The sequence below is a fragment of the Labrus mixtus genome, chromosome 24 (genome assembly GCF_963584025.1).
Source record: "Labrus mixtus chromosome 24, fLabMix1.1, whole genome shotgun sequence".
NCBI classification, from domain to species: Eukaryota; Metazoa; Chordata; class Actinopteri; order Labriformes; family Labridae; genus Labrus; species Labrus mixtus.
In genome coordinates this window covers 11,393,438-11,415,966 of record NC_083635.1, presented here as the reverse complement: position 1 = coordinate 11,415,966, position 22,529 = coordinate 11,393,438, and the positions used below count along the sequence as shown (strand labels likewise).

General features: G+C 43.9%; 2 protein-coding genes across 7 annotated transcripts in view; one reads left to right on the top strand and one right to left on the bottom strand.

Moving 5' to 3' along the window:
• Positions 1-2,043, bottom strand: part of atp11a (ATPase phospholipid transporting 11A) — a 38,203-nt gene extending 36,160 nt beyond the window's left edge. For all 6 annotated transcript variants that reach the window (XM_061032847.1, XM_061032850.1, XM_061032848.1 and 3 more), the window contains exon 1: positions 1,584-2,043. In XM_061032847.1, coding sequence (XP_060888830.1) covers positions 1,584-1,628 — 45 coding nt within the window. In that variant the 5' untranslated portion in view covers positions 1,629-2,043. The remainder of the gene's footprint in view (positions 1-1,583) is intronic.
• Positions 2,044-3,893: 1,850 nt separating this feature from the next.
• Positions 3,894-19,408, top strand: tubgcp3 (tubulin gamma complex component 3). Its single transcript, XM_061032499.1, has 23 exons — positions 3,894-4,086; positions 5,366-5,473; positions 6,744-6,811; positions 6,936-7,013; positions 7,245-7,453; positions 7,937-8,103; positions 8,374-8,486; positions 9,708-9,833; positions 9,907-9,975; positions 10,088-10,220; positions 10,309-10,475; positions 12,157-12,267; positions 12,712-12,820; positions 13,462-13,651; positions 13,744-13,879; positions 14,229-14,297; positions 14,394-14,529; positions 14,638-14,726; positions 15,645-15,776; positions 15,892-16,032; positions 16,116-16,232; positions 16,820-16,914; positions 17,089-19,408. The coding sequence occupies exons 1-23, from the start codon at positions 4,011-4,013 to the stop codon at positions 17,153-17,155; spliced, it is 2,706 nt and encodes a 901-aa protein (XP_060888482.1). The 5' UTR covers positions 3,894-4,010; the 3' UTR covers positions 17,156-19,408.
• Positions 19,409-22,529: the final 3,121 nt, after the last annotated feature.

The window sequence follows — 22,529 nt, the reverse complement described above, 5'->3', positions numbered from 1 at the left end:
TAGCTGCTGTATTTCTGCATATTTGGGCATGTTCTGTCATGCCTGGATATTTGCTCTCTGCTGCAGGATCACGGGGATACTTTCCAGAGAAATACATTAAACAGGTGAATCCAGCTTCACTTGTCAACGTCTGATTTGTTCTATAAAAAACAGAAAGTGCTGCAGTGTTTGATGGTGAAATAATCATCTCCCTGGATCCCTGATCAGTGATGAAGTTTGTTTGAGTCAAACCTCGTTTAAAAATCTGAAAGTTGGTGATCGAGAAATACTGAGCGTCTCTCAAGAACAAGTCTTTGTAACCAAAAGTTCCCGCTTTTTCTCCCCCAGACGACGCCGGCGGTAATAAATGCACCTTTCTGAAAACCCTCAATGTTCCCATGATGGACGAGGATCTCTTAAGGTAACCGTCGATAACATGTGGAAAGAGTTTGGTGTCACTGTAAGGATTATATTCTCTTCAATATGTCCTGTCTCTACAATAAAGGCAGAAAAAAGCCCCCAAAAAAGTGGCGCCGGTAGCCTAGCAGCTATGTCGTGCACCGTGGACAGAGGCTCTAGTCCTCGTCGCAGCAGCCGCGGGTTCAAATCTGACCTCGGCCCTCTGCTGCGCGTCCTCGCTCTCTCTCTTCAGCTGCCAAAAACGGCCCAAAATATCACAAATAAAGGATTATATTCTAACACATGAATAAAAAACATGCCTCTTTGAAGAAGGTTCACAACCCACACAGGTGTACATGTTAGATTATTTACTATAAAGCTAAAATGTGATTATATTTAGACGGGTTTGGTGTCATGTGAGGTGTTGTGAACTCCACCGAATGAAAACTAAAAACTGCTCACAACTGAGCAGTCATGCATGAATATTCAACCTCCTCTCCAGAATGCTGCATTACAATAAAGTCTATTGTGATGCATTCAGGTGTCTCCACCTTCACTTATCAATGTGCCACTCTGATTTGTTTTTAAACTGGAGGTGTGACTCTCTCTCTCTCTCTGGATCTCAGATCAGTGACAACATTGTTGTGAGCCAAATCTCAGCAAGAAATCTGATGATTTAACTCAACCTGGATATCAGGAAATACTGAACTTCCCTCAAGACTAAGGCTGTGTGTCCAAAAGTTCATGCTTATTAAAACATAAAAACAGCACCAAACAACACAAACAATAATAAAGCTGCTTTCTTAAGATGTGTTTGCAGCCCATAAAGGTTTTAAAGATAGATCAAGTTTAAATCTGATTATATTTGCACGGGGTTTGGTGAACTCCGCTGAATTTGACGTGTTTTAAAAGAAAGTGAAAACACATAAATATAATAATATAATATAATATAGAAGTATAACTCATTCATTAAGCAGAAACAGTGTGTGGTGGGGTTCAGCCTCATTCCTCATGAGCTCCCTTCCGCGAGTGAAACTTAATCCGGATGAGTATCTGCTTCTGCGGAATTTGAAACCACTAGAAGGTTTGATAAAAACAAAAAACTCTCTCCTTCTTCTGTTTATCTTCAGACAACGTGAAGAGTTTTGTTTAGCAGATAAGAAGCGAAGGGAGATAGAACACATAGAAGGGGTTTAAAAACTTACATATCTGCTGATGAGGGTCCGAAGAGTGCTGAAATCCATCCCCATCGTGTTCCTCTTTCCTCTCCGGACACTTCTTCTTTTTGTAACGTCGTTTTTCCAAAGAGGTTATTTCACGCTAACTTCTCTTGAATTCTCCCGTGTTGTCCATGACTGTCAGCCCCCTGCTCGTCTTCCTGGATGAAAAACAAAGTCCGACAGAGCCGCTGTGAACAATGCGTAAAGACCTGGACTCACCTCCGCCTCACTTTCAGAAAAAAGAGGAGTGTCTGCGCGTATTTCTCACCGTTCAAACAGGCACGGGCAAGTGTGTGTGTGTGTGTGTGTGTGTGTGTGTGTGTGTGTGTGTGTGTGTGTGTGTGTGTGTGTGTGTGTGTGTGTTCTCCTCCTCCTCCTGACAGAGTGAGGAAGAAACTAGTGTCAGGTCTCTCCTCCTCCTCCTCCTCTCGTTTCCTCTCCTCACAGTGCGCACTAATAATCTTCTTGTGTCGCGCCACGGCAAAAGGAGCTTTTCTCTCATGACGTCACGGGGTGCCAGGTGGTGTTGGTGGTGGTTGTGGCTGTGGGTTTGCCTGCAGGTGAGCGCATGCGCACTCTAGCGATTTTGACGTGTAATTGATTGGACAAAATAGTTAATTAAGTTTTTTATTGAGAGTGCAAGAAAGAACAAAATAAGAGAAAATATTACAGGTCTTAGAGTGTGTGTGTGTGTGGGGGGGGGAGCTCGGACACTACAGATGGTGCTGAAACTAATAAAATAAAATAATAAAAATAAATAAACGAATCAAAACAAATAAAATCTGTCATTTCCACAAATATATCCTTTAATATTTACTAATTATATTTATTTCTATATTTATATTAATATATATTTTTTTTATTTAAATAAACGTCACACCCCTCTGATAAAGTATTCTCTTCAACTAATTATTTTTAAATGTTTAAATAATCAACAGTTTTCTATTTAAAGACTTTCTGAACTGAGGGAGTTTAAGGTTTACATTTTATAAAAAATTAAAAATATTATATTATTATATTATGGTTAGAATATTTGGATGGAAAACAAAATGTGTAGAAAATAATTAAAATCACATAAAATAAATCTATTATAAAAATGTACATAAATATTTCAAATTGCTGCCGACATTTTATGAATGTATTAAATCTCAAAGCCATCGATTTGTGAATATTTATTTGTTTTGGGGGGGTCAGCCGGGTCAGAACTTCAGTTCGTGTGTCTTTGTTTCTGGAGGGAAATGTTTTCCTTCGTTTGTCCGTCCGCTGTTTCCTGGAGACGCATTTCGGCGGGTTATCTTCGAACACACGCGCCAAGTTACCATGGTGACAGCAACCTCATCCGGTTTTAACCTTCGAAAATAAAACAGTTACTTTCTCAAGGCTTCATCTTGTTCCTTTAGAAGTATTTTTATGTCCCAATCCACAAAGCTATACGGATTATTTTTTAATTTAATTAAATTAAATTAAATGTATTTATTATTTTTAGGAGAGCCGACAGCGACTGGTGTGCCCTGCAGCAATACAATAAAACATTAAAATACGTACAAATACATTAATAAACACACTGATTTTTTCAAACCTAATTTAAGTTTATGAAGCTCTCTTTATTGTAGTTAGTGGGTTATACTTCAAACACAGATCTATTGCAAATCCAAAAACTTCTTATGTCTTTAATTAACAGCCTTTAATCTTTACACCTGTCTATTAAACTGTGAATAGACAATTGGTCTACTGATTTTAATTTAACCTATGAGAGGAATTTTTAATAAATATTTAGTCATCCATCAGAAAGTTTGATGAGTGACGATTAATTCCAATAGCATAATAACGATATGGACCATTTTAAATGATCTCTTATCCTCTGAGGGTGTTATTTGTATTTATTTTAGTGATTGTATACCATGCATAGCATTTTGTTCTTACACTATGATTTGTATTCGATGACTTTTGTATTTGCCTTCTCTGAACCCTGAGTCTATAATAAAGTTTTGATCAACTCATTGATTGATAAGTGAGTTCACAGATTTAAAGATTCACAAATTGTCCTTACTAATAAAAAAATAACAATGCTATAAAGAAAGTTAAAGGCTCGGGTTAACAACACAAATAAAGTCTTTGCTGGTTAAAAGACTCCCAACTAAAACATAAACAATTAAATCGAGCATACTATAATTTATTTTTCTTTTTGCATATCAACTTTTAATTAATGTTGTTATTAAAACCGACTGCGATTGTCTGCGCTCTTATTTTGTAGTACACGTAGCGGATGTGACGGTAGTTTCCGTTCCGCTTCTCGCTAGCTTGACTAGACTTGTCAAAATGGCGATGTTCGTAGTGGGCGACTTGAGTTAGTTCATTTTAGTCTGTGGTATTTATTTCGCTGTTATTATCGGCGACGTTAGCCTCGACAGTATGGCGACTTTGGATCAGAAATCACCCAACGTGCTGCTCCAGAGCCTCTGCTGCAGGATCACGGGGAAAAGCGAAGGTACATCAGTTAGCGTTAGCATCCGTCGCCCCGTCTGTGGCAGTGAAGAAACGACAAACCAAACCTCACTTACAAATCCCGCACGTTCAGATTCCGTGTCCACTCATCCGTTATTAATGTTTTAAATACAAAGTAAAGTGATCGTATTGATATTAATCCATCTAATGAACAATACGGCGTACAATTTTCACAGCAGGCATTTTTAGATTTTAAAATAATTAAACTTTTTACACCATGTACACCGGCTGATCTCAGAGCGTCCTAATGATGGGATTTTGTGGGAAACAGTTGAAATGTGAATACAATTCAAGCGGCTTGATCTGATGTACATACGCCGAATTAAAGACAGATAAATGATAAATTTTAACACTGAGTTGTTTGTAAAGATGCTCACATTTAGACATTACAGTGTTTAAAAACAGAAATATGAGTGAGTTTGCTGCTGGGTTTCAGCGGCACGTAGCGGGGCTAGGTCTGCGTAGCTCTCAGCAGCCAATGGGGCTGGATGCTGCTCAACAGCTGTCAGTGTAACGTTATCTTTAATGTAATGAATCAATAAGAGGTGATATGTTGAGCTGTCAGATGTGTTTATTATCCTTTAATCTGGATTAAAACACTGAAGATGTTTAAAGGATGCACTGATGTCTGCTAGCTGCAGGCCCCTGCTGGATGCAGACATCTCAGAAGAAGAAGGCTGCAGCAGAGATGATGGATAATCCAGTAAAAGAATAATATAATCCACTGTTTTTTAGTCACTTTGACATGTTTTCAGCATTAACCCTGTGATGTAAGACTCCTAAACTTTGCAGCTTGGTAATGTTGGCAGTAGAGTTGTTATTTAATCCACACCTAGAGTTTCAGCAACACTAATTAGGTCTCATTATTTACAACCTTTACTGAAGCAAAAGTCCAGTCACACCAGCAGGAGCAGCTAGAGGTGGCATGGGCTGCCCTTGAAATCTGATTGGTCACCCCCCTCAAGGTGCAACCCCAAAATCATGAGCCCCTCTCAGACTGTTTTTTGTGCCGTGACGTACCTTAATTCATGTCGTGTAGACAGAATGACATTCTGAGTTGTAAAAGTGCACACGACCGCCTGCTCAAGACCAAACGTTTCGAGAACTCGTTGAAGATTTAGGTGCCCGACTTGCCGATTTGACTTCGTAGTCTTCATCACACACACTCACTGTTAGAGTCGACGTTTTAGTTGTCATAATGTGCACTTACTACAGATGTGTTGATCGGTGATTTAAAGATCTTCACTCCTTCCTGTCTCCAGCTGAAGTCGCCCACCAGTTCCAGTACGCAGTGCGAGTCATCGGCAGTAACTACGCCCCCACCATCGAGCGAGACGAGTTCCTGGTTTCAGAGAAGATCAAGAAAGAACGTAAGTACCCTTTAGGACAAAAACTAACCCTCCTAATGACAACATGTTCACACTGAATACTGCAGCAGAGGTGAGGAGTTCATCTTAACCATTTCATCTGAGTGTCATGCTCATCGATGTCCAACCCTCGCTGCACACAAACAGCCGCAGCAGTCAAACATTTCACTCCTTAACAAAATGAAGATGATGTTTTTTTTTTAGTTTTTGTGAGTGTGAGCTTCTGATGAGGAGGAGGGGACCCAGTTTGAATGTGTTACCTTGAAGTGTTTTCACAAAGTGTATGAAATCTGTTATCATGCAGCAGCTACTTCTGACATTTAGATTTTCTCTGTTTGCCTGATAAGAAGTGGGTTTATTCTGAGCTGTGTATTCCTCCTCTAGACTTTAGACTTTATTGTCCCCGAGGGGAAATTCTTTTTCACAACACCGTTACTGTCCAAACAGACAAGTCCCACCAAAGAACATTCACACACAGAAAAACAGAGTTAGACAACAGTCAAGAGTTCCCACTCTGGCCTGTTCAGCGAGGCCTTTTGTTCAGGACCGTTATTACAGCGGGGATCAGGCTCCTCCCGAGGCGAGCCTTTCTGCACCTCAGTGCTCTGTACCTCCGTCCTGAGGGGAGTGGGGCGAGGGGAGTGTTCAGTGCGTGTGATGTCCCTGTTATTGAGTTCTGTTAGGTTGGGTGTGAGGAGACCGATTATCCTGGCAGCTGTGGTTGTGATGCGTGTGAGTTTGGCCTTTTTTACAGATAACATGTTGAAGAAGCAGGTGGAGCAGTGCAGTAAGATGGACTGGATCATACTCTGATAGAGCAGCAGGAGGAGACGGGGGGGCAACATAGAGTCCTTTCAGTTTGCGTATGGCTGACAGTCTTTGATGGCTCTTTTTCTGGATGTCTCTGGTGTGCTGTTCAGAACTCAGTTGGTTGTCTAATGTTACTCTGAGATATTTAAAACTGTTAACTATTTCCACAGCTTTGAGTGTTGATGCTATTTTTCATCCACTCTTCTAATAATAAGAGGTTTCTTCACGCTGCAGAACAGAACATGGAGGTTTCTGTCATTCTGTAGTTTAACTCCTTCAGCATGTTGTGTTACTTTAAAAAGCTCTGCAGGGATTAAGACGGCTCTGTGTTCAGGTGCGTCTGTTGTGAAGGGCTCTGTGTTCAGGTGCGTCTGTTGTGAAGGGCTCTGTGTTCAGGTGCGTCTGTTGTGAAGGGCTCTGTGTCTTTCAAACGTCCCAGCTGACTTCTTTTGTTTTGTTGCAGTGTTGAAGCAGAGGAGAGAAGCAGACGCTGCTTTGTTCTCTGAGCTGCACAGAAAACTTCAGACGCAGGTGAGTTCCCCGTCTTCACCTGTAAAGCGTCTGCGTGCGATCATAGAAGAAGAAGAAGGTTAGTCTCTGATCTCTTCCTGAGGTACGACCTGCAGGTCATGTTGATGTTTTTTCTCTCCTTCAGAGTGTCCTCAAACATCGCTGGTCTGTTCTCTACCTGCTGCTCAGCCTCTCTGAAGACCCCCGAAAACCGTCCAGCAGGGTGAGGGAGACACACACACACACACACACACACACACACACACACACACACACACACACACACACACACACACACACACACACACACACACACACACACACACACACACACACACACACACACACACACACACACACACACACACACACACACACCTCTTGTTTAAATCTTTCAGAGTTGTTCTGACTGAAGTTATTTAAAAGTTGACCTTTCACCTCGTCTTTTCCTCAGGTTGGAAACTATGGCGCTCTCTTCGCTCAGGCTCTCCCCAGAGACGCCCACTCCACCCCGTTCTACTGCACCCGGCCTCAGAGCCTCGCTCTGGGCTACGGGGAGAGAACGGCCGCTCTGTCAGCCAGCGTGGGGACCAGCGGCATCTCCAGCCTGGGAGTGTACACGCTGAACGGACCCACGCCGACGCCGCAGTCACTGCTGGCTGGGTGAGACACATTGTTTCTGAAGTTCTCCTCGGGTTTAGTGTTTGGGTGAGCTTGATACTTTGCCTCACCGGTCAGCTGTGGGTTTTCTTTTGGAGGTCATTTATCCGCTGCTCGTCCTGTAAAAACACTCGAGGCTAAATCAAGAGAGCATCAATTAGCACCAGAAAATAAACTTGCCTCTCAGCTTCTCCTAAATCTGTTTTACGAGGCTGTTAAAATCCATTTCCCCTCACGTCCTACTTAATAATGCAGGAGGCCGTCAGATACAAACGACCATGGATCTGTCCTGAGTCACCTTTTAGTCTGAATTAAGGGCAAATCTCAAAAAGGTTTCTCGTCATTAAGTTATATTTATGTCCTGAAAACACACAGCAGTGCTTCTTTAATTATGCAAAGGCGCACTTTTTAAAGAGTACATGACATTAAAAACATAAATCAGAGAATCATTCTGATGTTTATATTTATTTACTTGTTTTTCTTCAGTCAACCTCCTCAGGCTGCAGCAGCGGGCGCTCAGCTTCTGGGATCCCGCCTGGCTTGGACTCTTCCTGTCAGCTGCTCCTCGTCCTCCGCTCTGGCTCTGCCCGCCACTCGACCGCTACTCGGACCTCCAGTCCCCGCCAGCAGAGCGGTCCAACCCCGTAGAGACGGTGAGGGACATGTTAAACTTACAGGCCGGACAGGTTTCTTTGAATCTTATTGGACTTGTGAACATCCTCTATCATACTGGTTTGGTGTTGAATAAACTCCTCCCCTCAGGACGGAGTCACAGCAACAACAGAAGTTGTGCAAGTTCATTTAATTTCAAGTCAAGATAAACGCACACTCAGTGAAAGTCCCCTTTAGAGACTATAAAATCTGTCCTCATGTGTTCCTGATGTTCACTAAATCCTCCGCCCTCTCGTCCTCTGTGAGTGCAGGAGAGGTGAGCGAGGCGGCGCTGGTGCGGGACATCCTCTACGTCTTCCAGGGAATCGATGGAAAGTTCATCAAGATGAGCGCCCAGGAGAACTGCTACAAAATAGACGGCAAGGTGCGAGAACCGGCATGCAGCCCTGTAAAGTTTTTTTTATTGGAGCGATTAGATCAGCAGGAAGCACGCATTACCCCGAGTCACCTGAAAGGACAGATCAGGTCATCGTCACCTCAGATCAGCAGGGCGAGGACAGAGGGAGGGTCAAGTGAGGACGAGACACAAAAGATGAAATTCTAACTCTGTCAGATCGTTTTTTAAGATGCTGAAACAAATTAACAGCCAGCTTATCCAGCTCTGCATGGGTCTGTAAAGCTTTCTGTGTTCTAACCTCTCTCCATTTTTCAAAAGCATCTCCAATATTGATCCTAGTTTGAGCACGTTTCTGCTCGTGGAGCTTATTAGAAACATGCAGAGGCTTTTTAGGTCGGGTACAATCACTTCTATCTGAACCACTTCTCTTGCCCGCTTCCATCGCTGCAACACCTGTTGACCTGATAACTGCTCTCATATCTGGCAAACCGAGGGGCGTCCAAAACGGCCGTGTGGGGGGGTCGTCTTAAAAGCGCCTACCTTCTCTGGTCCAAACAAATCCAGAGCATTCAGGAGCAGAATCTAAAGTTAGAAGGAGGACATACTGGCTGCTGCTTGTTTCCTTAATGTCTGATCATTTAGTAAGCTCACTTTATCATTTCACTCTCTACACATCTCACTGATTGATCCTTTAAACTGTATTTTTATCAAACATAGAGAGGCGAGGGTGACAGTTCCTGAAATTGAACTAGCTGTCCAGTGTCTCCTTTTTAGAGTTAAATATTAGCCTGTCGCTCTAAAGTACTTTCAGAGTTCATAAAATGATCTCTATTGTTGAAGATTCAACAGATCAATATGAAGCTCTTTGGCTCCGATCCACATTGACTGTCTTATCACTGTCCTGTCAGTTCCTCCTTCTCCTCCTCGTCTCTGTTGTTATCAATATGAAATAACTTGGAGCTAAACTTAGACTGTGGCCGGTCTGCTGTCAGAGGAGGAGACACTGAGGCCAAAGATAAACATCGTCAGGGAGATATTTCGGACCTCTCTTCTCTTTGAATTCAAGGTTTAGTTGCACAGATGAAAACTGATCGATCATTAAACATCTGGAAACAGAACTCTGCATGAGATCACTCCACACACATCATGTCTGTGTCAGACTGTCATCATGTATTCATGCACAACAAAAACAAAAAGAGGACATAATGTGATACCTCATATGTTGTAATACCTGCTGTTTCCCACCAGGTGGTGCTGTGTAAGTCCCTCAGAGACACCTGCAGCAGATTGGCCGAGCTCGGCTGGCTCCACAACAACGTCAGGAAGTACACCGACACCCGGAGCCTGGACCGGGCCTTCGGGCTGGTCGGACAGGTGAGTCTGCGTTGACATATATCGTGTTCAGATGATTTAATTTGATATCTAATCCAGCTCAATCTGTCCTCAGAGCTTCTGTGCAGCGCTCCACCAGGAGCTGAAGGAGTACTACAGGCTGCTGTCAGTCCTCCACTCACAGGTATATCAAAGTCATTTATGATAAATATGCACACATAACTGAAAATGTTTCCCTCTTTTGTCAGATAAGCGCCTGAACTGTGTGTGTGTGTGTGTGTGTGTGTGTGTGTTAGTTGCAGGTGGAGGATGAGCAGGGTGTGACCGTGTTCACAGAGAGCACGCTGACTCTCAGGAGGCTCCTGGTCTGGATGTACGACCCCAAAGTTCGACTCAAAACGCTGGCTGCCCTCGTCGACTTTTGCCAAGGTGTGTTCTGTGCACTGATTAAATGTTAGCATGTTAGTTTCTTTTCTAACTTTTACAGTGTTGGTGACTCTTACTGTCCGCCGGTCAGGTCGTAAAGGAGGCGAGCTGGCCTCGGCCGTCCACTCTTACGGGAAAACAGGCGACCCACAGATGAGAGCGCTGGTTCAGCACATCCTCAGCCTGGTGTCACACCCCATCCTCAACTTCCTGTACAGGTGGATCTATGACGGAGAGCTGGAGGACACCTACCACGAGGTACACACACGAGGCCAGGGCTGCCCCCAGAATCAGCCTCTAAACCAAGAGATGTTTTCTGCTTCACAGAGCTCCAGCAGAGATTTACTGATCACTACTGGAGCTCTGTTCTGTTTAACTGCTCCAATGTTTGACCCCAATCAGAGAGGACAGCACTGAGAGGAGGAGGGGGAGAGAGAGGGGGAGAGAGAGGGGGAGAGACAGGACAGCTCCTTAAATGAGGACTGATGAGAGGAGTGTAATGGGAAGCTCACTGATGGATGTTTCTCCTTCACTTCTTCCTCCCCTCTTTCTCTCTACAGAATTTATTTATGTGTCTAGGATTCACTTCTTTTCTTGTCGCTGTGATTCGGTCTTAAGTGCAGAGTTTAAGAACACAGGGACAAAGTTACTGGGCCTTTCAGGAGGGAGTTGACCCGGGGGGAATCACATCTGAATCCAGCACTGTTACTAATGGAACCGCCGCTTTTTGATGTATTAAAGGGCGCTCCACTGAGTCTTTACATTTAAACACAACGAGCCTCAGGCCGCCGTGTTCATCTAGAATTTGATCTGCGCAGAAAAGCACTGGCTGTGCGCTTACATGAAAAGCTAGTCTCCATGACAACAGTCTGTCGACAACGGCTGCTGTATGACCGACACGGCTTTGTTACTTTTTTACTACATGTTTTATATTTTAGATTGTTTATTTCCCGATGAGACACGGAGCGAGGAGGATGTGGGTACAAGACACGATCCGTAAGCGGCGGTTATACATTTGGAAAAGAGCGTCGGTGATGTCAACGGCGCCTTTCTGAAAACTTGAAAGATTTTCAACTTTAGAGCTCGGAACAGAAAAGTCAGAGGCTCTGATAAAGAGACGCTGGGCTTTTTCTGCAGGCGGTCGCTTCCTGCTTTGAACGCTCTCTACTCATTGGAAAAAACGCTCAGAAAAAACCGCTGAACGAAGGTGGACACGGGGTCTTACTGTAGCTAATAGATTGTGTAACAGTGCTTGTTTGAGGCTGACGTTTAGAGAGCGAGCATGTCAGAAGCCTTCAGCGTGCCATTAGAGAGCGAGTGGAAGCTGCTGTAGTATCCTCTGAAGTTTATCGACAGTCTGAGTGAAAGTGGCCGAGGATAAGAGCCTCTTTCATTGACTGAGATCTATTTCTGTCTGACGCTCATCAGAAGTTTCATTGGCGTCAATTCCAGCTTGAGGACTTCCTGGAGACGCTCGGTGTAATCAATTCTGCAGTAAATAAATGTGTAAGTAATTAAAACGCATCATATCGAACCCGATGTGGATGGCGGCGCATTAAGAGCAGGACGGATACGGGAGTTTTTAAACCAATACAGACGGTTCTCTGACTTATTGTGGTCGATATAGCGCCCTCTGCTGGACAAACGTTGCAATGACTCCATTTTGAAATCACTTTTGGGTTCGTTTCTACCGAGCAATGCGGTTCAGTTCAGTACGTATCACATTTATTGCCGTTTCCACTGTCAGATGTTTGGAATGGTGCCAAAATAACGGATCCATACCGTCCTAGTTTTGAGCAGCCCTTCTGTTGGGGTGCCAAGCGTCCTGATCCGACCCTAAAGGGCGGCATAGACACACTGCAGTCCGTTGATTGGTCGAAATAATCATTAGTTTCTCGTGCGATGTTTTAATCATGTTTGTAACTTTTTGTTTTTGTAGTTTTTTGTAGCATCGGATCCCAACGTGAAGACGGATCGTCTGTGGCACGACAAGTACTCCCTCAGGAAGTCCATGATCCCCTCCTTCATCACCATGGACCAGGCACGCAAGGTAAAAAAAAAACAAACCCACAGCTCAGATTTTTCAACGACGCGTCTAAAACATGAACAACTAGGATGCCTCCAGAGACGGACGAGAACCACCAGATTCCATTTACAATTTGAATCCTTCTGCTGCACAGATCACTGCAGCTGCTGCGTTTCCGCTGACTCAACAGTTCCATTTTTAAAATTTTATTTTATGCCACTCTTCAAAAATTAATGTTTTTGTCAACGGGGTTTGGCGGCTCAGAAGAAAGTGACGTAATGTCTGTCTCCAGTTTTTAAAAAAGCATCTTACTCTTCAATAAAAAAATGCTTTTATTGGGGACATATTTGATCTGATTTAATCTTAAGACGTCGTCATATGTGAGTTAATGTTTAAGGAAACAAGGACTCTGTTTCTCTGAAGCTGTTTTTACCATACCGACTCCTTTGTTCTCTCTTCTCCCTCTAGGTGCTGCTGATCGGTAAATCCATCAACTTCCTGCATCAGGTGTGTCACGACAGAACGCCTCCGGGCAAAATCACACCAGCATCTAAGTCTGCAGACACTCCCAAAGACGGTAAGAGCCTGAACAACCACATATCTTTGTAGTATATGCGTCTTTTAAAATTCACTGATCAGCACATAATGAGTGATGTCATCGTCTCTCAGATTTGATTACAAGGCTCTGTGTAACCTTCACTTCCTCATTTTGATATTTCACTCCTCCGGCGGCGGGCCAGACAAGTGAACGAGGGAGTAACCGTTACAGCAGAACGCGTGGAGTTTTCAAACGTTTGCGGCAGAAGAATCCATATTTGAATGTAAAGATGAAGGAAGAAGAAGAAGAACTTGCTGAGGATGTAAAAGAGATCTCTGTGGCTTTACTCTGACTCTGTATTGTAACGACATCATCAGCCAATAAGACGCCTCGTTTGGTGTCCTCCTCTTATTGATGTTGTTGTATTGACGTCGGCTTCTTGACTGGCAGTGATCGATGCTCTTACCGCTCACCGGCCTTGGCCTCTGTTTTAAAAACAAAGAGGTATACTTAGACCATTGATCCATCCTGCCGGACTCCACCTGGAACAGTTTGATCTTCAGCTTTTACTGGATCAGCTGAAGGGCGTCACGCTCGTCTCCACGTGCTCAAATAAGACGAACGGCAATCTTAGTTTTTAAGGTTTTCCTTTAAATGACTCCCCTCTCTTTGGTCCACAGCTGCAGAGCTGCTTTCTGACCTGGAGGGGGCGTTTCAGGAGAAGATCGACGCCGCTTATTTTGACACCAGCAAATACCTGCTGGACGTCCTGAACCGGAACTACCTGCTGCTGGAGCACCTGCAGGCCATGAGGAGATACCTGCTGCTGGGACAGGGAGACTTCATCCGACATCTCATGGACCTGCTCAAGTTAGCAACACTTCAAATACGTCTCAAAATCAAACTCTTTGTGTGAAGCATGGTTAAACACACCTGATCCTCTCATTGTTTTTTTGTCTCAGACCAGAGCTGGTACGCCCTGCCACCACTTTGTACCAACACAACCTGACCGGTATCTTAGAGACGGCGGTCAGAGCCACAAACGCTCAGTTTGACAACGCAGAGATCCTCAAGAGGCTGGATGTGCGCCTCCTAGAGGTAATGCCTAATGTGTGTGAACGTGGAGGATGGAAGCCGTAAAGAGAGCGGGGAATACATTTTACAGATCAACGTTTAAAATCTGACATTTGTTTTCTCTTGTGTTTATTAACCGACAACAGGTTGGAAAATCTGATCAAGGAACACATTTATGTAGAATACAAATAACTGTTTAGAGATTAAGTTGAACTTTTTATTTGGACGTTTCAGGGCTCACTTTTCACTTGCTAGATTAATAAAAACTCTCTCTCTCTCTTCACTGACCTCTCCGGGCTTCTGTAGTTTGAGGACGCTGTGTTTCAGGTGTTCTTACCTTTTTAACATGTTGTGTTTTTTTAATCCTCTCCAGGTGTCTCCAGGTGATACAGGCTGGGATGTGTTCAGTCTGGACTACCACGTGGAAGGACCCATCGCTACGGTAACGCACACGGTTACACTTTGAAAACAACACATTGTCTCTGCAGAACAGCTGCATGTTCAAACACGTGTGTGTGTGTGTGTGTGTGTGTTTCAGGTGTTTACAAGAGAGTGTATGGGACACTACCTGAGGGTGTTTAACTTTCTGTGGAGGGCCAAGAGGATGGAGTACACGCTGACGGACATCTGGAAAGGACAGATGTGTAACGCCAAGCTGCTCAAAACGATGCCGGGTAAATAAAACAACACAAACATCTTTCTGTAGATTTGATTGAATCTATATTTTTTTGATTGAGGATCTAACCTGCAGCCTGCTTGTTGTGTTTTCTTCCCTCCTCCAGAATTGTCCGGCGTGCTGCATCAGTGTCACATCCTGGCGTCTGAGATGGTCCACTTCATCCACCAGATGCAGTACTACATCACCTTCGAGGTCAGACCATCAGCAGCGCTGTTACCATCACAGGCTGTAAAAACAAAACAAAACAACAACGTAGTAATCACAGCGGGAGGCGAGCTGCTGCGTCTGATCAAAGCGACACTGTGAGACTCACAGGAAGGTCAACTCAGTTTAAAGAAAACTAAAGGCAGAAGAAGTTCATTTGAGACACTCAAACCTCTCTGAAAAGATGAAGTAGCCGTTCTTTTAAAGGCCGATCTAATATTTTAAACCCGAGCTCTATCTTTACATATTTTGGGATCTTTAAGTCGATTGCTCCAGCGAGCAGCCATGAAAAAAAAACTTGATTTCATTTGATTATTTTCGGGCAAAAAAGACAAATATAAGTCGGTAAAAGTTCTTATTTATTTGCCACTGACCGGTGAGGATTGTTATTCTAAGAGTCTGATAACATGCAGAAAAAAATGGAGTCTGGTGCGTCAGCTGTTTCTGATTTAAAAAAAGTGATATCACTCTTTGACTTTTTATTTTAGGATATATTTTTTGGCCATTTTTGTCTTTACTGCATAGGACAGCTGAAGAGAGACAGGAAATGTTGGGAGGAGAGAGAGTGGGGGACGACATGCAGCAAAGGGCCGAGCTCGGATTCAAACCCACGGCCGCTGCGATTAGGACTATAGCCGCTGCAAATGGGGCACCCAACATAACCGCTAGGCCATCCGGCACCCCTAAACAACTTCTTTTAAAGCATGTAGCGATCCCATAACCATTCCCATTAAGCACTCATCACCACGCCAAAGGACAAATTACTCTTGGCTCACTCAGAAATCTGATCAAATATTCATAATAAATCAAAAACAAGAAGTGGCACCATCTCATTAAATACTGACTGTATCATATCTGAATTTAACCTCAGGATAATCTCACTCATATTTCATCTTTTTGTTCTAGGTGCTGGAGTGCTCCTGGGACGAGCTGTGGAACAAAGTGCAGCAGGCTCAGGACCTCGACCACATCATCGCCGCCCACGAGGTCTTCCTCGACACCATCATCTCCAGATGTCTGCTGGACAACAACAGCAGGGTAACACACACACACACACACACACACACACACACACACACACACACACACACACTCCTTTCTGCATCTTAATCTCCATAAAGTAACTCTCTCCTGTCTCCACCTGTCGGTCCAGTCCCTCCTGAACCAGCTGAGGGCCATCTTTGACCAGATCATCGAGTTTCAGAGCGCTCAGGACTCCCTCTACCGCTCGGCTCTGGAGGAGCTCGCCCTCCGACTGCAGTTCGAGGAGACGAAGAGGCGACGAGAGGAGGAGGTAAGACGGGCAGGAGACGGTCAGGCTTTCTTTATTGTGATAGAACTTCTAGGTGTGATACTGTCCTGTCTTGTTTGTTTCAGGGAGAGTGGGGAGTGACGGCCGAACAAGAGGCGGAGGAGAAGAAGAGGGTTCAGGAGTTCCAGGAAACGATACCAAAGATGCGCTCCCAGCTCCGCATCCTCACCCACTTCTACCAGGTGACTTACCCGAGACCCCTCACAGCTGGACACTTTAATGATCACCTCAATTACTGAAATAGCACCTTTAATGTTTGCACTGCCTGTTATTTAATGTCTGTTTTTGATAACTCTGCACAATCTGCTTTTTAAACATTTCTGTACATATATAAACAACACAACTTCAGAAGGTCAACACTTTTTTATTTTTTATATTCAGGTCTAATTACAGATTTTTTCCTCAACTGTTTAAAGGTTCTTGTTTAAATCTCACATATATTTTTATCCCTGCACGGGTTATGTACATTTCTTGTTTTAGTCTATTTTTAATTGCACAGTTTAAGTTTGATTCATCGAGGGGGATTCTTTAAATCTTTATTTCAGGTTAATATATATGTATGGGAGGGGGGGGGGGCGTCAATTTTGTGGTTTAATTCTTAACAAATGTTTCATGTCATGTACGTCTTTGTAACCTGCTACTGGATGCTTTGAATTTCCCTCGGGATCAATAAAGTATCTATCTATCTATCTATCTATCCATCCATCCTGGAGCGAGACATCACTTTTTAATCCTCTCCGCCTCACGCGTTGTCCTCTCTTTCTCTCAGAGCATCGTCCAGCAGTTCCTCTTGTTGCTGATGACCAGCCAAGATGAGAGTCTGCGTTTCCTCAGCTTCAGACTCGACTTCAACGAACATTACAGGTTAGTCCTCCCAAACTCAGAAAATGTATCCTTCCATTTTTGTATTTCATCATTTGGTGGGATTTAAGTTCTACATCACTGATAATGGAACGGCTTTTGAGTTAGGTTTATCTTTACAATGTACCTTTTTTTTTCTGTTTAAAAATAAATATTCTACTTTTGTTTGATCCGCAGGGCCAGAGAGCCGAGGCTGCGAGCTTCGCTTGGCGCCACCCGCGGGCGACGGCCGTCAAACATCTGACATGACGACCTCACGGCGTTGACAGACGAGGCTCCCAGACATTGGAGCGCAGGGTTTATGACATCACAGTGGGCAGTTGTGACATCACAGAGACAGGCCCCCCCGACCGGCAGACTTAAAGCTCTGCGTGTCGTGATGATGTCATGACCTGGAGGAGCGAATCCAGCGCTGCTCTGAAAAGTTGGGAGGCGGCAGAAGCAGCGGTCGCCAAGTGATGACATCACAGCTGACAGCTCCGCTGAGCGGGAATTAAGTCAAGTAAATACAAAGTTTCAGCGCTAACGCTACAATCTAAACGGACTGCTCGACGTTGTGGAAAGTGTGGAGCAGATGGCGAGGAGAGAAACAAAAGCTGCTGTCAGAGCGAGTCCCACAGGGCCACCGTACATGGCATGCCTTACTCTTAAACAAAAAAACAAGAACATGCTCAGCGTTGTTGCCAAATCTCGTTCCAACCGCAGACTGTCTATAAGACGAGGACGTAGCCATCGGGGTCGTCTTTAAAGCCCCGCCCTGACTCCTCCCCCTCGCCCTAGTCTCCGAGACTCTAAACGTGACCTTTATTGATTAAATGAATATTCATGCTGTGTTGAAGACGACATGAAACTACAGATTGAGAACACCAAAATGTTTACTGAGGGAATAAAATCAACCTTCTGTTGAAACCACAGGAGTCGCCCCCTGCTGGCCAAGAGAAACTGCACAGCTTTAAGACTCTCCCTGATTGGCTGCGTCTCTTTCTCATACACAGTCTGCGGTTCATAAACATCCAATGTATGTAAATAGAGTTTATGCAAAAAGCAACATCATCAACGTGTGTGGCTTTGTGTCGTATCACCCGGGTTCAACCGGTAAGAGGCTGATCTTTTTTTTTTTAATGTTTGTATCTGTAGCATTTAATGAAAGGTTAAATGTGACACTTTGAGGCGGTGACGCTGCGCACACTGACGGGAGTCTGAGTATTTAATACGTACACGTCAGCATGTGTCGGTCTAACCCCTAGTTGCTGTAACGTTGATGACGGTGAATGTGCTGAAAGGGGAATTCTGGTGTTTTAAGTCTCTGAAATTTCAAATCTCCCACGACTCCAAAATCAATCACCAGAAAAAACACCCAGAATTCCCTTTGAACATTTAAATGTGTGCGCACGTTTTGTTTTTCCATTCTGCTCGGTTTTCTGTCCGTTATGAGAGACGGATCGTTGTCACGGAAACGATCCTCTCAACAACCACAACAACCTCACTGCATAAACAACAGGAACTCTCAACGTGTTCTCAGACGTGTCTTTATGAAATGTAAATACTCCCCCCACACATGTTCAAAGAATGTAAAAGCTAACATATATTAACTCTGCAGGTTATTTTTCTCTCAGATGGACGGACGAGTGTTTGTTTGTAGTGTTACAAAGTTCGACATAGAAACGCTAACAGTGTCCAGTTTTTTAAACTCTGTCAGATTTTTTGTTTCAACATAAAAAGTACTTCTTTTTCTTTTTTGTTCTGTGAGACGATCAAATGTTTACTGAGGAGTTAAAGCAAGGGAGCGATGTGTAACCAGTGGTGTCGCCCCCTGCTGGTCATTAGAAGAAACGCAGTTTAGGACACTAAACCCTCTGATTTTATACTTCAGAACTCACTTAAAAACGTACAATCAGAGCCCTGGGAAAAAACTTCAAATCAAAACTAGATAATCGTCTTACAAGCCGTGGTGAATAGATACACATTTGCTGGATTTTCTTTGAGGTATCATCACATGTCTCACCTTGTCGGCGCTGTAATCCTGGACCGGGGAGTTCAGGTTTCTAGAGGCAGAAAGAAGCATTTTTAAAGATTAGTGGTGACGGCAGCATAAAAACACAGGTTATAAATAAACACCTGGTTCGACGTCACACCTTCACTGTGGTCTACGAGGCTCCCAAACATCAGGATTACAAACCCGATGACATTTACATTTTCTCTGAGTTACCGGTTGATTTGCGTGGACCCACGTTGCTGCAGGTTCATCGAGTTCAGGAGCAGATGTGACGCTCTGGTTTTTACTTTCTGTGTTTTGGTTTGTTTGTCCATGAAACAAATCGGTGCTGGATTTCATCACTCTCGACCTGCTTCCTGTCATGTGTTAGAGTGAAGTGAAAACATGCTCAGCCCTCCTCCACTGCCCGTCTGTCCTCTCCATTGTACAGCACATAATGTATAGAATACAGGGAAACCAACCATCCTGCTTCTTCTTTCATAATAAAAGGTTTTTTATTTACCAGTGTTTGACTTCTTGTGTGCTACCTTCAGAGATTCTGTTATTTGATCTTTTTAACGGGGCTGTGGTGCAGTGGTTAGCGCTGTCCCCTCACAGCGAGGAGGTTCCTGGTTTGAATCCCCGTCTGACAGGAGCCTCTCTGTGTGCATCTTCTCCCCGTGCATGTGTGGGTTCCATGAGGGGGTATAAGGGGGCCGGTGTATTGTTCAGGGGCACCTCAGCAGTGCTCAGGAAGTGAACTAGCACCTCTCCAGCTACCAGACCAATTTCCAGACTTGGTCCACTCCGGGACTTGAGCCGGTTCCCGACCCACGTCCCCACAGACTGAGCTACTGCGGCCCCAGACCGGGTGTCAGAAAACAATAAAGGATCACCTGCAGGACGTTTTACTGTCAAGTTTTCACATCATTACAAAGTTTTGTGTGGGTTAAATAAAAATAATAAAAGAGGATATTTCTCTTTGTAACAGAGTATATCTTCCTACATTTCTCTACAGGTGATTTGAATAAACGGAGTGGAGAGGATTGTATATTCGTTCAGGTGAAAGTTAAAGTGAAATGTTCCCCTGATTGCAGTTCAAGAGTTTGACCACCAGAGGGAGTAAAAGACCTTTCTGTCCGTCTCCTGCAGTCTGATTTGTCTGGCTTTAGACTCCTGTGTGAAGAACCTGCTCCAAAAGAAAATGTTTGCTGAAGTAAATCTCAGTGTCTTTTGTGTTTATGTCACATCTCTGTGGAGCCTTCAGACGTTGTTGAAGTGATACGGAGAGAGGACATGTCTTTTGTTCCTGCAGAGGATGATCAGGCTGTCTTCATTTCTGTCTCAAAAGCCTCTCGTCTAACCGTCCACTCTGGGTTTGATTTACTGCTTTGTGTGTGTGTGTGTGTGTGTGTGTGTGTGTGAGAGTGAATACCTGTTTGTTTGTGTAGCCGTCTCTCCTCGCCTTTATACTTTAACAGCCTCTCCTCTTTGTGGATAACACTCGGAGAAGATTGTCAATTTAGAAAGCCGGAGTCCCGAGAGTCCTGACTGCTGAGCTGGAACAGACAGAAAACCCGAGATGTTCTTTTTCTTTTCTGTCTTACCTGCTGTGTCTGCATGTGATTCATGTGAATGTTTAAGTGTACACGACACAGGTTTTTGTCATTGAAGTGACTCCTCATGACTCGTGTTTTTCCAGTATTCCCAACATCCCTCATGTCATTGCTCCTCTGCAGAAATAGCTTTGCTCTGCTGACCTTTATGTGAGCAACACTCCCCGACAAACTGAGAGGGGTCGACACGATCCGACTTTCTGACTTGTTGTATCCTGCAGACAAAAGAGCAGAGAAATGAAGGTTTACCTCAACCTGCTGTAGGCCTACGCTGACCTTTAACCCTGCTGTTAACGTCATTCACCTTAATATCCAAACAGCAGCTTCACAACAAACATAAAAGCAGAATCAAAGATTTAAAATGAAAATGAAATCACAGAGTTTACATTTTTGGATGGACTCTACAGGTCCGACCTTAATGATGATGATGAACAGCTGTTGATGTTGTGCTCTTCTTCTGGTCACTTCCTGTCAGCACCTGTGTGTCCAATCAGACTTAAAGCTGTTTGATTGCACTTCCTGACGTTGGCTCCTCCTCTCTTCTGTTGTTCTTACTCTCTGATGTTCTTCTCTTTGAATAAAAACGTTTGCTAAATGAAAAGTAGAATTAAACATCTTTGACCAACTCACAAAATATCTCACTCACCTGCTGAAATCTCTCTCTTCTTTAATTAGATCATTAAAAAATAAAAATGGAGAATGGATGTGTTTCGTAAACATCATTTGTTGTAGTTCTGACAAAGTGTATTTCAAAGTCTTTCTGGACGCTCTGTTCTCTCTGTGAGCGGTGAACCTTCACTGATCCCTGAGGATCCGATCCAGCTGCCCCACCACGGACACATCTGCACTCCGACTCGCCTCGGGCCTCGTGGTCACACAGCACGGCGAGGGCGAGGACTTCCTGATACCACAGAGGTCGAAAGGTCAAGGATCTCGTCTGGATGTTTTGGGGCTTTCAACACAGGTAGCATTAAACAAAAATATTCAAACCTAAAAAAAAAGAGTTTATTTAACTTACTTACAGGAATGTCTTTTAGTCCGCTGACAGGAAGCTGAATAAACGCCGCGCTGCAAACACGTGAAGAAGAGTCGTCGTCTTTTTCTGTCCCCTCACTGTCCCCCATTATATCCTCTGTGAATGTCATTTAAAAACAAGCTGCTTCGTTTCTTTTTACTGACTCCGGCTCTGATCTCCTTTAGTGCGACCTCCAGACGGTGAGACAGAGCGTGTGTGAGTGTGAGTGTGTGAGTGTGTGTGTGTGTGTGTGTGTGTGTGTGTGTGTGTGTGTGTGTGTGTGTGTGTGTGTGTGTGTGTGTGTGTGTGTGTGTGTGTTGTCAAGTCAGGAACAGACAGCTGACATTTAATGGCATTTCTGGGAGCAGGTGTATCTGAGAGAATCTTATCAAAATGATGTATTTTAGTTTCTTCTTTTCATCGCTGTGTGTCTCCTGATTGCCAGCTGGACCCGGAGTCTGCTGTCTTTATCTTTCTTTAAGTCGTAGCTCATAAATCAGGCAAAGAAAAAACACTTATTTCTGCACTAAAATGTTGCATTGTGTCAGCACCTCCACCCTCCTTTTGTTCTCAGTTTGCTTCAACCAGAGTCTTGAGGGTAAAGACGTGCGGCATTAATTGGACATTTGCATTTGTTGGATGTTAATGAGGCTAATTAGGGCAGGAGATCAGTTGTATGTAAGTCTGGTAGCCCGGGTACCAAACAAGACGAGAAAAGCACTCACAGCTGGGAAACGACTCATTCAACCCCAAATTTTCACCTTTTGTGACACAAGAGGTAACCGTGCTCAGAGCGGTTAGTCCTGCAGCAATGTGAGTGCAGACCAACGTAAAAACATCTGAGTTGATGTGAGCAGCAGCCTCATTAACTTACTGTTTTGACTCAGTCTTAAAACTGTGTATTCACCATGTTAGCTCATATTTAACACCAGAACCAGCAGGATACTTCTGACATTTTGCAGCAACATAAAAATAATAATGTTTTGAGATGTCCTTCTCATCACTCAGCTCT

Coding starts and splice junctions, on each gene's coding strand:
- tubgcp3 (XM_061032499.1), top strand. CDS start 4,011: ATGGCGACTTTGGATCAGAAATCACCCAACGTGCTGCTCCAGAGCCTC. Junction 5,474..6,743: donor AGAGAAGATCAAGAAAGAAC/GTAAGTACCCTT, acceptor GTTTTGTTGCAG/TGTTGAAGCAGAGGAGAGAA. Junction 9,976..10,087: donor TGTCAGTCCTCCACTCACAG/GTATATCAAAGT, acceptor TGTGTGTGTTAG/TTGCAGGTGGAGGATGAGCA.